The following is an 18,711-nucleotide window of genomic DNA, read 5'->3' as shown; positions in this document are numbered from 1 at the left end:
GACTGAATCAAATCACAGTGAACCTAGAAGATGTGGTAGGCCTGATTGACAAACTGAAGAGTAGTAAATCACCTGGACCGGATGGTATACACCCCAGAGTTCTGAAGGAACTAAAAAATGAAATTTCAGACCTATTAGTAAAAATTTGTAACTTATCATTAAAATCATCCATTGTACCTGAAGACTGGAGGATAGCAAATGTAACCCCAATATTTAAAAAGGGCTCCAGGGGCGATCCGGGAAACTACAGACCGGTTAGCCTGACTTCAGTGCCAGGAAAAATAGTGGAAAGTGTTATAAACATCAAAATCACAGAACATATAGAAAGACATGGTTTAATGGAACAAAGTCAGCATGGCTTTACCCAGGGCAAGTCTTGCCTCACAAATCTGCTTCACTTTTTTGAAGGAGTTAATAAACATGTGGATAAAGGTGAACCGGTAGATATAGTATACTTGGATTTTCAGAAGGCGTTTGACAAAGTTCCTCATGAGAGGCTTCTAGGAAAAGTAAAAAGTCATGGGATAGGTGGCGATGTCCTTTCGTGGATTGCAAACTGGCTAAAAGACAGGAAACAGAGAGTAGGATTAAATGGGCAATTTTCTCAGTGGAAGGGAGTGGACAGTGGAGTGCCTCAGGGATCTGTATTGGGACCCTTACTGTTCAATATATTTATAAATGATCTGGAAAGAAATACGACGAGTGAGATAATCAAATTTGCAGATGACACAAAATTGTTCAGAGTAGTTAAATCACAAGCAGATTGTGATAAATTGCAGGAAGACCTTGTGAGACTGGAAAATTGGGCATCCAAATGGCAGATGAAATTTAATGTGGATAAGTGCAAGGTGATGCATATAGGGAAAAATAACCCATGCTATAGTTACACGATGTTGGGTTCCATATTAGGTGCTACAACCCAAGAAAGAGATCTAGGTGTCATAGTGGATAACACATTGAAATCGTCGGTTCAGTGTGCTGCAGCAGTCAAAAAAGCAAACAGAATGTTGGGAATTATTAGAAAAGGAATGATGAATAAAACGGAAAATGTCATAATGCCTTTGTATCGCTCCATGGTGAGACCGCACCTTGAATACTGTGTACAATTCTGGTCGCCGCATCTCAAAAAAGATATAATTGCGATGGAGAAGGTACAGAGAAGGGCTACCAAAATGATAAGGGGAATGGAACAACTCCCCTATGAGGAAAGACTAAAGAGGTTAGGACTTTTCAGCTTGGAGAAGAGACGACTGAGGGGGGATATGATAGAGGTGTTTAAAATCAAGAGAGGTCTAGAACGGGTAGATGTGAATCGGTTATTTACTCTTTCGGATAGTAGAAAGACTAGGGGACACTCCATGAAGTTAGCATGGGGCACATTTAAAACTAATCGGAGAAAGTTCTTTTTTACTCAACGCACAATTAAACTCTGGAATTTGTTGCCAGAGAATGTGGTTAGTGCAGTTAGTATAGCTGTGTTTAAAAAAGGATTGAATAAGTTCTTGGAGGAGAAGTCCATTACCTGCTATTAAGTTCACTTAGAGAATAGCCACTGCCATTAGCAATGGTTACATGGAATAGACTTAGTTTTTGGGTACTTGCCAGGTTCTTATGGCCTGGATTAGCCACTGTTGGAAACAGGATGCTGGGCTTGATAGACCCTTGGTCTGACCCAGTAAGACATTTTCTTATGTTCTTATGTTCATCCCCTCTCCTCTCACCAGTGATATTTGGTGGCATTCAATAAATGCACAACATCCCTGACCCTTCCCTTCCACCAGCATTCTTTTCCCTCTCTCTCCTCTCTCCCCCCCCCCCCCTGGCATAATTACCTAACTTTTCCTCTCCCCTACTCCTCCCTGGCATAATCACCTACCTTTCCCTATCTCTCCCTTCTGTCCCATCCCAAAGCATTATTTAATGTCTCGAATGGCAAACAGTGAGATTTGTTTCTGATGTCTGTGGTATAAATCTAGAAAGATTTGAGTATTGTATTGTTCAGCAAATGAAAGGAGAACATGAAATGATATTTAGCTTTCTTTACTTTCATGTATATTGTAATTCTTTAATCCAACATGAAAAATCCTAGATCCTTTCCTCCACTCTCCCCAACATCATCCTAGATCCTCCCCTTCCCCCCAGCTCCATCTTAGGTCTTTTCTTAAAACAGATTTTACATAAAATCTCCCAAGGTGGATGAATGAATTGACTGGGTGGGCCATGCACTGCAGGGCACACTGACGGGCTCGATGACACCCTGTGGGAATTGTGTAGGACCACTTCTTGTAACAGTGGGTTTTTTTGTTTCCCATCCTCTTTGTGTTGTGTAGGATTAACAAAACACATGGGGGTAACCTGCACAGAGCGGCAGTTGCTACCATAAGCAAACTGCTGGGCAGAATGGATGGACCATTTGGTCTTTATCTGCCATCATCACTATGTTACTATGTTAAGTTATCCAGATAAACTTAACAAATAATTTTAGCTGAGTACATTCAGTGGGAGACTTGTCCTGCTGAGCATCCCAGCTATACTTACTGGTTAACTTTAACCAGGGAACGCTACTTGCCAGCCTATTGAATTTGGACCAGAAAAGGCATTTTTGCCTCTGTCATATCCTTAAGCCCAAACCTATATGAAATAAAAAGGTTTCTTACTGTGACCTTGGGAAAGGAGGTAGGTCCCTAGAAGGTCTCATTTCTCAGAATCCTTGTTCACTGGCATTTAACCAGAAGAGTAAGATTATTGTATCTATTTATAAATGAGTTATTGAAGATTTACATGAGAAGAACATTCTTGAATCTGTGATCCCGAAATGGAATACAGTGTTAAAGCTTCAATTAGATGCACGTGATTAGGTAGTTATGAGGCCAGATGCCCATGATATCTGTAAGTGTTGTAGATGTTCAGAGCTGTTGGTTGGTTTACTCCATGAAATGTATAGATTTTCCTTTTTCTATTGAAAAAATAGATCCCAGATATAATCTCTACTGTTGGACAGATTGTGGACACTAGGAATATGCAGCCTCCAAAATTTCTTTTTTTTTTCTTTCATTTTTGTGGGGTTTTCCCCTCTAATTATTGTTTCATTTAATGTTTATTTTGTTTGCCTTTTATAGAAACAAAATTTAAAAAAAAAACAAAAACAAAAACAAAAAAAAATCTGAAATGGGGCTTCCCTGGGCCCCTGTGCACTCCTCACCCTTCCCCCAAAAACGTCTTGGAGCCAGGAAGCACCCAGGCCCCCGCTTACCCCATTCGTGGGTCTCTTCCATTCCATAAGGACAGAAAGGATGCTCACACCCCTCCTGCTGCTAGGTCCTCAAAATTTCAATGGCGCCAATTGGCGCTGAGACTGGCGCTATAGTGGGACTTCAAAATCGCATGATCTCAGGACTGGCTGGTGCTAATTTCTTGTACAGCAAATAAAATATTAACAGTCCCAAAGGTACATAAGCCAATGACTTATCTACCAGAAACTTATCTGTAGGTAAACCAAGCTCCCACCTGCTGACAGATGATATGAAATTGTCACTAGTTGTCAGTCAATAATAATTCAAAAAAACGCCGACTGTGGCATTTCAGCCATATATATAAATATATATATTTACACATACACACACACACACACACAAACAGAGCCTTTTGAGTTCTACTTGTTCCCCATGGCTAAATGGAAAAGTGTGAGGCAGTGGTGTACCTAAAGTATTTGGCACCTGGGCTGGATAATTCCTTTGGCTCCCCCCAATTCACTTCTCTGTCCCTCCTTTCCCCCTCTCACTTCTCCTTCCCTCCTCTCCCCCTTGTGATCTCTGGTTCCCCTCTCCCTCACCCAGGCTCCCTCTCTCTCTTGTACATACTTTCACACACCCCTGCACACAGGCTCCCATATACACACCTTCACACAGCTCCCTCTGCCACACACAAACATGTACCCTCACTCCCATCCACACACACACACATAGACACAAACACACTCTTCCTCACTTCCTACCCCGCTCCCCATCAGAAGCACAGCAGCAGTTTCCTCCTTCAGCCCTCGCGACAGATGGGGACTCTTTATTTTTCTTGAGGTGGCACGGGGGCTGGTGTGGCTCTATTTCCTGCATCTGCGGTGGGGAGGGGAGGGGGAAGCACCGATGCTCTTCTTCCTGTTTTGGGCTGCGATTGCACATCCTTTCCTTCTTCCCGTTCACGCGGACCACCACTTCCTCTTCCGGGCCACAGGGGGTGGGAAGAAGAAAAGGCTATACAGTTGCTGGCTCCAGACCCGTGGCCCAAAGGTCTCCCTCTTCTTCTATCGCAAGTGGGATGAGCTCCGCTCGCAGCCGCTGACTTCCCCGGCTGGCACCCCCTCCTGGCTGTCACCTGGGGTGGACCGCACCCCTCCTTAGTACGCCAATGGTGTGAGGTATAAGCAACAGTGTAATAACAGGATGCATCCATGTCATTAGTTAGCTGTGTAGTGCATATTATTTAACAAAATTCATGCCAAAACCCAGACTGATTCATTACTGTCCTTTCCTGAGTAATAACCGCAAAATAATGAAATGATTTAAGAAAATAAACGGCTAATATGAAGAAAAGGAGAACTAGGCACTTACCCTCTTCAGTGTAGCTCACAACACTCAGATCCAAAACCCTGGACAGGGAGATAATAACAGGGTGGAAAATTCCTCTGAATTTCATTTCAGGTCCTAAAGTGGATATGAAATTAAGAGACAGATATTTTTTTTATCTTCAGAACACAATTTGCATCTCATATGCTCCTAAGCAGATCAACTTGTGTGGGGCTCCTTCCCCCAACACTCATGCAGGCATTAGGATCCTCTCCTGCACCCCTCCCCCATGTGATAACTTCTCTCTGCTTCCCACAGGCAGGAGGAGAGTAGCATTTCTTACCTGCATTTGCCTCCTTCTCTGCCAGCACCTTTGTCCAGTGCATGCACTCCAGGGCACGTCTAATGGGAAATTCACCTCTAACCACAATGACAATACATATCATATATTTCTGAAGCTGCTAAATTTTAGTTTAACCGGGATAATAAGCCACTTTCTATTCTCAAAACCTCCCTTAAATTCCTTCCCTTTAGCTTTATGGCTCTCATTTTACATGACTGTGTATATTGTAAAGCTATGTTCAAAAATGTAATGAGTTTTCCTGGGTTTATTTGGATGTTTAATTTAAATCAATAATAGACTTGTGGTTAAACCAGAGAGGTGAGAATCTAAGGAAGCCAGGGTTTAAATCCCACTGATGCTTTATGGGTGGTGAGAGACTAATGTGCACGGACTGGGAGAGGGACTTTGATGTGATAGTGTCTGATGATCTGAAGGCAGCGAAGCAATGTGACAAGGCGAAAGCTAAAGCCAGAAGAATGCTGGGCTGTGCAGAGAGAGGAATAACCAGTAAGAAAAAAAAAGAGACAAAATTGCCCTTGTATAGGTCCTTGGTGAGGCCTCACCTGGATTACTGTGTTCAGTATTGGTGCCCGTATCTCAAAAAGAATAGAAACAGGATAGAGGTGGACCAAAGAAGAGCGACCAAAATGGTGCGGGGTCAGCATTGGAAGACTTATGAGAGAGGCTGCAGGATTTGAATATGTATAACCTAGAAGAGAGGAGGCGATATGATACAGACCTTCAGATACCTGAAAGATTTTAATGATGCAAAATCATCAAATCTTTTCCATTGGAAAGAACATAAGATCATAAGAAATTGCCATACTGGGTCAGACCAAGGGTCCAACAAGCCCAGCATCCTGTTTCCAACAGTGGCCAATCCAGGCCATAAGAACCTGGCAAGTACCCAAACACTAAGTAGATCCCATGCTACTGATGCCTGTAATAGCAGTGGATATGGATAATCTCTAAGACAACTTGATTAATAGCAGTTAATGGACTTCTCCTCCATGAACATATCCAAACCTTTTTTAAATCCAGCTACACTAACTGCACTAACCACATCCTCTGGCAACAAATTCCAGAGCTTAATTGTGCATTGAGTGAAAATGAATTTTCTCCAATTAGTTTTAAAATGTGCTACTTGCTAACTTCATGGAGTGCCCCCTAGTCCTTCTATTATCCCAAACAGTAAATAACTGATTCACATTTACCCATTCTAGACCTCTCATGATTTTAAAGACCTCTATCATATTCCCCCTCAGCCGTCTCTTCTCCAAGATGAACAGCCCTAACCTCTTTAGCCTTTCCTCATAGAGGAGCTGTTCCATCCCCTTTATCATTTTGGTCGCCCTTCTTTGTACCTTCTCCTACGCAACTATATCTTTTTTGAGATGCGGTGATCAGAATTGAACACAGTATTCAAGGTAAGGTCTCACCATGGAGTGAAGCAGAGGCATTATGACATTTTCTGTTTTATTCACTATTCCCTTTCTAATAATTCCTAACACTGTTTGCTTTTTTGACTGTCACAGCACACCGAGCTGACAATTTCAATGTATTTTCCACTATGTCACCTAGATCTTTTTCCTGGGTGGTAGTTCCTAATATGGAACCTAACATGTGTAACTATAGCATGGATTATTTTTCCCTATATGCATCACCTTGCACTTGTCCACATTAAATTTCATCTGCCATTTGAATGCCCAGTCTTCCAGTCTCACAAGGTCCTCCTGCAAATTATCATAATCCGTTTGTGATTTAAATACTCTGAATAATTTTGTATCATCTGCAAATTTGATTACCTCACTTGCCATATTCCTTTCCAGATCATTTATAAATATATTGAAAAGCACCGGTCCAAGTACAGATAGATCCCTAAGGCACTCCCCTGTTTACCGTTTTCCACTGAGAAAATTGACCATTTAATCCTACTCTCTGTCTTTCAACTAGTTTGTAATCCATGAAAGGACACTGTCTCCTATCCCATTACTTTTTATTTTCCTTAGAAGCCTCTCATGAGGGACTTTGTCAAACACCTTCTGATAATCCAAATACACTACATCTACTGGCTCACCTTTATCCACATGTTTATTAACCCCTTCAAAAAAAGAAGCAGATTTGTGAGGCAAGACTTGCCTTGGGCAAATCCATGCTGCTGTGTTGTATGAAAACATGTCTTTCTATTTGCTCTGTGATTTTGATCTTTAGAATAGTTTCCATTAATTTTCCTGTCAATGAAGTCAGGCTCACTGGTCTATAGCTTTCTGGATTGCTCCTGGAACCATTTTTAAATATTGGGGTTACATCTGGATCCGAGTGATGTGTTATGGACCTGTCAAAAAGGTATTTTCAACTATGCAGAGAATGCAAGAGCCACATCCAGGACTCACAGATATTAACAAGTTTGGAAAAGGGCTGCACCTTTTAGCCTGCCCAGAGAACAGCACTACTTAGCCAGCAGAGGAGGAAGCCAAAGGAATTATGGGAGACCATTTAAGGAAGAAAAGGTGCAATTTGGCTGGCTCTGTCTATGTGTGGGGGCGGGAATGGCCAGGAGTTGGAGTCAGGAAGAGAGGAGTGCATCTGGCAGCCTTGCAATCAGTTCTTCTCCTGAAGAGCTAATTATCAAGAGGGAGAGACAGAAGTCTGCGCTCTGAGGAAATAGAGAGCCAGACAGCTGTTCTTGCTTCATAGCTGAGCTACATGTAAAATCCCAATAAGGTACAGAGAAGCCAGGAGCTGAGAGACTGAAAGACTTCCTTTCTAGAGACATTCAGACCCAGGAGCACATGGCTGGATCATCCTCCTAAGAGACTGAGTTAAGTAATTTAAACTTTGCACAGAGAGTATTTTAGCAGGGGGTGGGAGGGGGGAAGAAGGTTTATTTCATTGCCTTTTGTCACAAATATAGCATCTCATCTTATTTGCTTCAGCCTTTCAGCCAAAATCAAGCATAAACTCTTGCTGGCAGGAACAGCCACATGAGATAGGGCTGGGAAAGAAAAACTGATGGACCATGGTCTTTCTGTAAAAGACTGAAATCAGGCCAGCTTTCTGTTTAGTATCAAATAAAACAGGAGAGAGAGAGAGAGATCTTTCACACACTACAGTACTCAACTGTTTGGTTTGTCAACTAGCTATCAAGAGGGCCTTCTTCATTTTCTTGATTTTTTTTCCACCAATTTTGTGTTTGGGCCACAGGATACCTGTTACAAACTGGTGACTTTGGGATGGATCTGTTCCCCCTCTCCATTTTTGAGTACTCAGGGGTAAAGACAATTTTTGAAAGTTGTGTACTTCACTGCTTTCCCACCCCACACATACACCTATCTCTATTAGTGTTCCCTATTTTTTTACTCTCCATATGAGTATGTTGGATGCTCTGGCTAACAGGCCATACCCAGTGCTAGTTTTGCATTGCTTGATTTAAAATAAAAACAAGTTTATATTATACTTTACTACTGTACTTTTCCCAGTTAATGTTTTACTATACTTTTCCCAGTTAATGTTTCACTACTGTACTTTTCCCAGGATTTACTATCTGCTTACATAATACTAGTAAAAGGGTTAATGACTGTTTTATTCTGGTGTGATGATTTCATCTGGTCTTTGTTGCCACAAGGGAGAGATTGCTCGGGAAGAGAAAAGAGTTGTGGTACTGGGGTTACTGGGACTCTGTCTTATCCCCCACTCAGGCTACAAATCTGAAGTTAAATCATATTAGTAAATATAATTTCTCATGTATACTCCCCACCCCAAACATAGGGGTAATTCATAGTCCAGACCAAGGGTGGGCACAAGGGAAAAGGGAATGGGGGTGTAATTGGGGAGGGCTATGAATTCCTTCCTCCTCCGCCCCATTACTAGTCCTCCTTCCTTCCTCCTTCTCTTCCATTTCCAAGTCTTCCATCCTTCTCTTCCACCCCATCTCCAAAACTCCCTTTCTTTCCACCTTGCCATCCCCATCTCACTCCTGATCCTTATTTCCTCCCATTCCTGAATCCCCTATCCTTTTCTCCCTCTCTCTTTCCCCTCCTCCATCCCTTATCTATCCCTCCTACCTAAAATTATTTCTTCAAATTCCTTCTCTGCAATCTCATCTTCCTCCTTTCCCCTCCTTCCGCTGAGCCCAAATCACTAAAATTCCTTTTTTCACTAAGAACCAAATTAACTGGACACAGAAATGTCATAAACAATTTTATTTGAATACAGTTAAAAAATACATTATTTAAGCTGCAAATCTGCCACAGAATTTTCCAATTTTGCCACAGAATCTTGAAAATGATGCCATAGGAAACTGGGGGGGTCTGGATATGAGACATGATCTGTCAGTGTGGAATCTGAACCAAAAGCTCTCTTATATAAGACTTTAAAGAACTAAATACATTTATTCTAGAGCAGGGACCCCAGACTTGTCCTCAAGGGCCACAGCCTAGCCAGGTTTTCAGAATTTCCACAAAGAATATACATGAAATCTATTTGTATATAATGGACTGGAGGAGTAGCCTAGAGATCGGAGTACTGGGATGTGAACCAGGGAAACCAGAGTTCAAATCCTATGGTCACTCCTTATGACCTTGGGCAAGTTTCTTCACGCTCCATTGCTTTAGGTACAAACTTAGGGGGTCATCTACTAAGCGGCATTAAGTGTTTACTGTGTATTGAGATATGTTAAATAGCAAACATATTTCAACCTGTATTTTTCTTGAAAACTTAAAATAAAGATATATTTTAAAAAAACTAAAGTTTACCACATGGTACATGCCTAATGCAGCAATAACACATGGTCTTTTACCCCAAATAATGCAGGTATGGTAATGAGCTGCTTTGCAAATGCATACAAAGCAGCTCATTACTAGCAAATATTATGGTAATAAAATATGGCTTGCCTCAAAAATTGCAAGCTGATGAAGGGACCGCCATTATGTGCATTTTGGGGTCTTTACCTCATGGTATTTTTCTCCATGGAATTTTACCGTTGGGGAAAATATTGTGTGGTTTCCTAAGCTGCGGTACTAAGTACTGCAGCTTTGGAAGTCGACATAGTATTTTTCTGCTGCAGGGGAAAATACCATGGCTTGGTAAATGACCCCCTTATAAATCTTGTAAACTCTCTAGGGACAGAGAAATACCTACAGTATCTGAATGTAATCTTCTTTGAGATGCCTGAAAGGCGGAATATAAATCAAATAAAATAAATACATAATACATGCAAATAGATCTCTTGCATATTCATTGCAGAAACTCTGAGAATCCAAATGGGTTATAGTCCTCAAGAGTCAAGTTTGGGGACCCCTGCCCTAGAGGAGTGGAGAGTTAGGGAAAATATGATAGCCATTCAAATACCTGAAAGGTATTAATAAATCACAAGAAGTAAACCATTTTCAATGCAAAGGAAGTTTTAGGGATCATGACATGAGGCTCCAAGGAGATAGACTCAAGAACAATACCAATGGAAATCATGGTGACTAGCCTCTTGATAGGAATATGCCTAATTGCAAAATAATAAGATGATACTGAAATTGAGCAGGCAGTACAAGCCCCTGAAGAAGAGAAATACCAACATAGTGCTATGTTGGGTGACCTTTCAAAAGGAAAGTAATATTTATTTGCTAATGCACCTAGAGACTTTACAAAGTTTTTATTTGCATAAAAAATACACTAGAAAAAACTGATTATAGTCTGTGGATTAATGCTTATATAGTTGTACCCTCTGGACCAATGACCCGTTCAATTGTAAGGAAGTATAAAGGTTTTCCTTCAAACTGGTGTTATGGAGGTCCATTTCACTACTACATGATACGTTATAAAGGTGAAAGCTTTACTAAAAATACAGGGGTAGATTTTCAGACGGCGCGAATAGGCGTACTTTTGCTGGCGCATCAGGCGCAAGCAAAAGTACGCGGGATTTTAGTAGATACGTGCGTATCCGCGCGTATCCGCTAAAATCCGGGATCGGCGCGCGCATGGCTATGGATTCTGTATAGCCGGCGCGCGCCGAGCCGCGCAGCCTACCTCCGTTCCCTCCGAGGCCGCTCCGAAATCGGAGCGGCCTCGGAGGAAACTTTCTTTTGCCCTCCCCTCACCTTCCCCTCCCTTCCCCTACCTAACCCACCCGCCCGGCCCTGTCTAAACCCCATCCTTACCTTTGTCGGGGGATTTACGCCTCCCGGAGGGAGGCGTAAATCCCCGCGCGCCGGGACGCGACCTGGGGGCGGGTACGGAGGGCGCGGCCACGCCCCCGGACCGCCCCGGGCCGTAACCACGCCCCCAGGCCCGCCCCCAAAATGCTGCCGACACGCCCCGAAAACAGCGCGGCGCTCGGCCCCGCCCCCGACACGCCCCCCTCCGAAAACCCCGGGACTTACGCGAGTCCCGGGGCTCTGTGCGCGCCGGTAGGCCTATGTAAAATAGGCTCACCGGCGCGCAGGGCCCTGCTCGCCTAAATCCGCCCGGGTTTGGGCAGATTTAGGCGAGCAGAGCTCTTAAAATCCGCCCCTGATTGAATGCTATTTTTGTATTGATCTTAGAAATCTTATTTTATCTACACCTTTGCCAGAAATGCTATTCTACTGCGAGAGTACAGAGCGTTTCCCGATGTGGTAGAATTAAAGGAGCATGAGGCCCAACACGTCTCCTCCTCACAAGGTTTACAAAAGTCACCGGGGATCTTAGCTTCCTCCCCCACCCCTTAACCCCTTCAAAAATTATCTGGTGGGCTAGTGACCCCCACCCCGGATACCCCCGACACCCCCTTACCTTCAAAATAATCACTGGTGGCCAGTAGAATGGCCCCTATCATGTGGAAAGTGGGGAGGTGTGCGGTCAGGGGTGTGGGTTGTCACCACGTGGCGGATTTTTTCTATTTTTACACTTTTTCTTTCCTGGGCCACCTTGAATGGCGGCCCCAGGATGGGCAGAGGGAGGGTCTAGTAAGACTCCCAGTGACATTTTTTAAACTTGTGGCAGCGGGAGTCATGTTGGGCCTCATGGCCCTTTAAAGCGATGGTGGTACAGTGCATTAGAGGTCGCCATCGCGCGCTTACAAGGCCCCCGCTGTGTTCTTTTTGTCTCATGGATTTTTTCTGCGAGACAAAAGAACGGGGTGATACTGCTGCAATATTTTGTCAAGGAGGGGCAACATATGGCAGGGCCGCCTCCCCTCTGCGATATTGGGCCCCTTCCAACATAAAATATTGCGGCTTTGTGAATCTAGGCCTAAGATTGAAAGACTGAGAAAAAATACACACTGTACAGATAATTAGTAAAGTGTGAACCTAGCCCTAAAACTATAATAAGAACTAATGAACGTGTCCACATGTATCTGTAGATCCAAAAAAAAATATATATATATCAGGTTCCCCTTGAGCCCCCTGACGTGCATGCGCACAGCTTCTCTCACATATAAACAGTATATATCTCAAAAGCCTTCTTCTCTTAAGAAAGTAAGATAAGCATTAGCAACTGGTTGCTTGCTGCAATCATAATTTTGTTCTCTACCTACCAACGATGGTATTTCCCATGACAAGAGGAGCCTTGGGATACTTGACTTTTAGTTCCAGGAGTTCTTTCAGACTAGCAGGAGAAATCCAGGTAATTCTCTCCCCTTGGAACATCAGAGTTCTTGACCTCTGATCTTCATCCATCAACTAAAAGAAGAAAATGAAATAGATTAGGGATGAATTTTCTGAGAGTTACACACATAAAAAGTAGCATATATGTATGTAAGTAGCATCTACTCATGTGCATGCTGTTTTATAAACAAATAAATACACTATACATGCAAATAGATCTGCTGTATATTCATTGCAGAAACTCTGAGAACCCAAATGGGTTGTGGTCCTTAAGAGTCAAGTATGTGTGCATTTTAATTTTGCGTGCACATATTCGCACGTAAAAAGGGGGCGGTCTAAGGACATTCAGGGGTGGAGCCAATATTTACACATGTAAGTTGCTATTTTAAAAGACATTTGCATGCGTAGATTTGCCAATTTACGAGTAATTTAAGACCTGCTAATTATCTTGCATAATATTAAAAGTGTTTATTGTGTACTGCTGGCTGGGAGAAGATCTGAGTGGAGTTCAGGCTGAACAACCAGGAGGGTCTCGATAACCTGGAGAAGGACTAGGAGAACTGGTGGAGTAATTGGTAAAAATGGTAATTTCAATTATGTATGCATGTTTTAAAATATAGAAATTTATGCCAGTGAGTACAATATTAGGTGAATTTTAAAAGCCCAGCAGGTGCCAAAACTGGGCGATATGTGCCCAAGTAAGGCCGGTGCATGCCGAGCGGATTTTAAAAGCCGCCTGAGTCCGCGCATATCTCCACCTGCGTGCACAAATAAAAAGTTTACAAAAGGGGGAGGAGTTTAGGCATGGCTGGGGGGATATGGGCGTTCTGGGATTTAAAATATAAATTTGTGCATAAATACGCACACTGGCGCATGCCAGGGTCCCATGCTATGTAACTTTACTTCTGCTTTAGTGGTGTGTATGTAGTAAAACAAAGAATTATAGGTAGATCAGGGAGGATCATTCGTTGGGTTACGCTGTTTAAGCTCAAGTGAAAATGGAGAAATGCTGAATAAGCAATTGTCATGCCCCTGAAGAAGCGATAAAGAAACACGAGCCGTGTCGGGCATAAAGTTTGGACAACAAGTTTAATGGTTCAGCGTTTGAGTAATGAGCTCACGTTCTCAGCGTTTTTTGATCACTCACGCTAAAGATAAGTGTTTGTAGAGTTGCTATTAATATTTAAAACCCTCCAATATAAAAGAAAGAAAGAAAAAGAAAAAGAAAGAAAAAGAAAAAAATGTTTTGAAAAAATTTTTTAAACAAAAACACGAGGGTTCAAAAGTATTTAACCATGACCGATGATTGTAACATCTAAGAAACCACAAATACACTGAATGGTTGGTATACGTGGTATATCAGATTGAGAGAGTTTATACAAAATATACTCTCCAATTATATGAGGTCTGGTTATTGTGGCAATAATTGACATGTTCTTTAACCCTATATAGTTAACCATGTGTCATTTGTTTTGATGTAACGGTTTACATGGACTAGCAGTTCAGTGAAGATTTGGTGAAAATTTCCTGAGTCATACAGATGGAAAAGATCTGAAGATATTCAGTTTGTGGCATTTTTTTTTTCCATGCTGCAAAAGAGAGATTCAGGCCGGCTCAAGGGATATTCATCTCTATCCCATGCTTCTTTGCACATTTTTGTAGACCTTTGAATTTCACATAGTAAAGCCAAAACTGAAAAGATGCAATAGGAGGAAGTGTAGGGATTTTTCTGATCAATAATTATCAACAGTAATCATTAATTTTAGGTGTCCACATTTGAATTTTATGTATTGTTGATCTGTTTATAGCAATGCAGGAACATATACTACATAGTCATTGTGTCTTGAACAGCCCCAGAGACCAGAAGTCAGGGAGTATACTGGCAGAGCAAAAGAACTCTTGAGGGTGATGGGATCCTATTAGACTTATTCTCCTGTACATTGATATTAGAACCACCCGAAATGTGCTTCCTTTCTTTAGCAAGGGACCAGCCTTGATTGGTCGTATCAATTAAACCCAGCTGTTGCAGTGATTCATCAGTGGCACAAGAGAATTCCAGGACATTACTGAAGCTCTGCTCTTGATGCCTGGCACTAACAGATACATCTCTGAGCATTTCTCACCGAGGTTCATTGTTGAGCAATGTGCTGTCAAGTTTCTTAGCACGAGGGGATTGCCAGCTTTCCTTCACTCAATGTGCCATTCTTTGTGTCCATAAAGTAATTTTTAAAAAGGGCTTCAAAAAAGCCCTCCCAGTATACCATTATCCCAGTCAGCATAGAAACGACATTATTCAGAATATTTACAAGTGTAAACAAAACAGGTACAAACATAATTCGAGATCATTATTTCTTACCATTAATTCAGGAGGAAATATAAATTCCTGGGTTGGGTCCAAGGGCAAGAATTCTTCTTCTTTAAACAGTGTTGTGCAAATCTTAAAAAGAAAACCCCATAAGTTATAAAATATCAGTGCGGCACTTGTCACTGGTCCAGATATTGACATCTGTTAGAATTCCATTGTCTGGTCCATTTTTTAAATTATAATTATCTCTTTATTATCAATCATTTACAATGAAAAATAAAAATAATACATATTCTGGTTGAAAATGTAATTTAGCAAAAATGTAAAAAAAAAACCCCAAAAAACTATACATAATAAATCTAACAACCTAGATCAAGCCCACATCTAGGGGGAAATAAGCAAACATCATAAAAGCAAAAACAATCCAATCTCAAACATGATTTACTGTCTGTTAAACAATCATATTTAATGATGCCTACCCTATATTCGAGTAACTCCTATGTACTTGGTACAGCCAGTGTGTTGTCAATTAAGAATGTCTCCAGATGAGATGGATCAAGAAATATGTAGGTGTTTCCTTGATAAGTCATTGCATATTTACAAGGAAATTTTAGGAAAAATGTGGTCCCAAGGGAAACCGTACTCTGATTTAGAGATAAAAATAATTTCCTACACAGTTGTGTATCATAAGAAACATCTGGAAATATTAAATTTTCTGACCACAAATGTTTATGGATTTATATTTGAAGTATTGCTTGAATATTAACTCTTTATCCATATCAGATACAAAGAAACTAACAATATAGCTCTATTAGAAATAATATCCTGAGAATCTTGAAGGAATGCAGATAAATCAGTGCTTTCAGTCGGAGCAAGTACATCAACCAGCCCTTCGGCTGTAATCTCTCTTCTAAGTTCAGGAAGATAATAACATATAGATAGCCTAATGTCTTTATCCTGAGCAATCAGTAATATATTTTTATCCTGAGCAATCAGTAATATATATTTTAAACAATTCTATAGGTGCAAAAATCTAAACTTTGGAAAATTTACCATATTTAAATTTTTTTGTCTCATTACATTGTCTATTTGTTCTAACTTGTTGTGCAGCATTAAACAATCCTTAACATTAGAAGATAAGGAAGTTTGTATAGTCTTAACTAAACTACTAGTAGGTACTATTTGCTTTTCTACAGCAGCTAACCTATGTTCCAGATCCAAAGACTTATTGGAGGTAACCCCTGAGAAAGCACACAATTGAGACACAGATTGGGTTAAGGAAGTCTCCATTCTAGAGACCCCTTTCAAATGTATCTCTTCTATATCACCAGATATCAGCCCCTTCTGATCCGAGACTTGGCTAACAGCCAATGGAATCAGTAGTTGAGAACCCACATCTTCAGCTCCCAGCTGTTCTCGATGTAACTGTGAAAAAATACATTTCTCATGGCCCAACAATATGAAGGAATCGATGAGTAAAGGCAAGGGGAAATTTCCACCAGTTCCTTAAATTGGACTCGAGATTACTTGTCCATCACTGAAGATATTTTCTGGAGATAGCAAGTCTCCTATAGATGCAGGTTGGGGTATAAGGGGAGGAGTTTGATCACCCACACTCAGAGACACCTCACCTGTTTCTCCAACTTCTCCAACCACCAGATTCTGTAGTTCAGCAACAACATGGTGAGGTGCTGATCCTTTGGACCTGTTGCAGGTACTGAGGCTAGGGGTGGAGTCAACTTCCCCTTTCTCTTTTTCCTCATTCCAGACTCCAAACAAAAAGGGCTAGAAGGGTGCACCCCTTTGGCATGGCTTTGACGCGCTTATGGAGGTGACCTGCAGACCAGCAGCTTATGACCCGGTGGGGCTTCAGGGCCCTGGGTGCCCATCTCTATGCCTGATGTTGTTCAGGCAGCAAGGGACCAGAAAGGAAGACCATCAAGGGGGAAACAGTTTCCTCATTGTCTGATCCATTTAAGTTAAGCAAATCATACACCATATTTCAAAAGAATACTGTGACCAACACTGCCATGATAAGTTTGGATTTCTTCTAAGGGCATTTTCCTAAGTTGCAACTAAGGAATAATAAAATGGCTCTACAGTTTTTGAGCCATAGAAAAAAGTATTTACTTTTAAAAGTTAACAAGAGCAAGTACTGAAAGAAAATAATCAGATACGCAAAGAAATCTGAATAATAGTGAAGCTCGGTCCCCACTTAGTAATATGAATTCATACACCAATTTCATAATTGTTTGGCCAAGGTTGGTAACTTTCAAAATGCATATATATGGGCGCATTCAAATTTACTACTTTATTTTATAAGCTGCGCAAATATGATAGGCACAGGTTATAAAATACAATTACATATGTGCTCAAACATTCTTGCATATGTAAAAACGTGAGCCACGCAAGTTCACACTTATCCAGATAAGCAGCAGCACTTATATGGATAAATTCTGATGTATCTGGCTAAGTAGTGGCACTTATCCATGTAAGTATGAAAAGTGTTACTTGTCCTGCTAAATAGTGTTTTTTGGACTTATCTGGGCATGTAAAATAGCCAGATAAGTCTAAACAAAGCGCTACTTAGGCAAAGTCTTAAAATGCTACTTATCCAACAAAGTCAGATAGCTAGATAAGTCTAAAAAGCAGTACATATCTGGTGGACAGGGTCATGCATCAAAATGCATTATGGGGGTCATTTTCAAAGGAGTTACGCATGTAAATGTGACATACTATCGTAGCAATTTTCAAAAGCTATTTACTCGAGTAAAGTGCACTTATTTGAGTAAATCCTATGGACAATTCAATGGCATATATTGTAGCAATTTTGAAAAGCCCACTTACTTGAGTAAAGTGTATTTACTCGAGCAATAACCAGTTTTGCTCGAGTAAATGCTTTTTAAAATCTACCCCTATGGCATTAACACACACGATAATACGATTATCGCATGGCATGAATGCACATTTTTTGAAGGGGAGGGATTGGGGAAGGGTTGGGGTGGAATTAATTAAAATGAGAGGCAATATCGCACAGTACGATAGCATGCATTACACTATCGCATGGTTTTAACACGGAAATAACTACACCTTTTTTCCTGGCGTTAAGCTGTGTGATATACCCAAAACAGCCATAACACAATGGGGCGGATTTTAAAAGGAGCGCGAATAGCCTACTTTTGTTTGCGCTCCAGGCGCAAACAAAAGTACGCTGGATTTTAGTAGATACGCGCGGAGCCGCGCGTATCTGCTAAAAACCTGGATCGGCGCGCGCAAGGCTATGGATTTTGTATAGCCGGCGTGCGCCGAGCCGCGCAGCCTACCCCCGTTCCCTCCAAGGCCGCTCCGAAATCGGAGCGGCCTTGGAGGGAATCCTCTAACGCCCTCCCCTCACCTTCCCCTCCCTTCCTCTACCTAACCCACCCGCCCGGCCCTGTCTACACCTCCCCCTTACCTTTCTCCGGGGATTTACGCCTCCCGGAGGGAGGAGTAAATCCCCGCGCGCGAGCGGGCCTCCTGCGCGCCGGGCAGCGACCTGGGGGCGGGTACGGAGGGCGCGGCCACGCCCCCGGACCGCCCCGGGCCGTAGCCACGCCCCCGTACCCGCCCCCAAAACGCTGCCGACACGCCCCCGAAACGCCGCGACGACCGGGCCCGCCCCCGACACGCCCCCCTCGGAGAACCCCGGGACTTACGCGAGTCCCGGGGCTCTGTGCGCGCCGGTAGGCCTATGTAAAATAGGCTTCCCGGCGAGCAGGGCTCTTAAAATCCGCCCCAATTTGCGTAAAAGACTGCAAATTGCATTTTGGTCATTTCTGGAGGGAGGGAGGAAGAGAGAGAGAGAGAGAGAGAGAGAGAGAGAGAGAGAGAGAGAGACTATTTATAAGGCCTTCATAGTATTCAACTATATACCTACAGGAGGGCCAG

The 18,711-nt window shown here is 42.1% G+C and overlaps 1 protein-coding gene across 5 annotated transcripts in view; it reads right to left on the bottom strand.

Moving 5' to 3' along the window:
* Window positions 1–18,711, bottom strand: part of LOC115093864 (aldehyde oxidase-like) — a 241,379-nt gene that overhangs the window by 164,732 nt on the left and 57,936 nt on the right. For all 5 annotated transcript variants that reach the window (XR_003857428.1, XM_029606215.1, XM_029606213.1 and 2 more), the window contains exons 8-10: window positions 14,836–14,916; window positions 12,410–12,554; window positions 4,605–4,697 (exon numbers count right to left, since the gene is read on the bottom strand). Coding sequence is in view for 4 of the 5 variants with exons in the window: in XM_029606215.1 (XP_029462075.1) it covers window positions 4,605–4,697; window positions 12,410–12,554; window positions 14,836–14,916 (319 nt within the window). In the remaining variant the exon portion in view is untranslated. The remainder of the gene's footprint in view (window positions 1–4,604; window positions 4,698–12,409; window positions 12,555–14,835; window positions 14,917–18,711) is intronic.

The sequence above is a fragment of the Rhinatrema bivittatum genome, chromosome 6, assembly GCF_901001135.1.
Source record: "Rhinatrema bivittatum chromosome 6, aRhiBiv1.1, whole genome shotgun sequence".
NCBI classification, from domain to species: Eukaryota; Metazoa; Chordata; class Amphibia; order Gymnophiona; family Rhinatrematidae; genus Rhinatrema; species Rhinatrema bivittatum.
The sequence above is the reverse complement of the archived record's forward strand: the minus strand, read 5'-3'. Positions and strand labels throughout refer to the sequence as shown.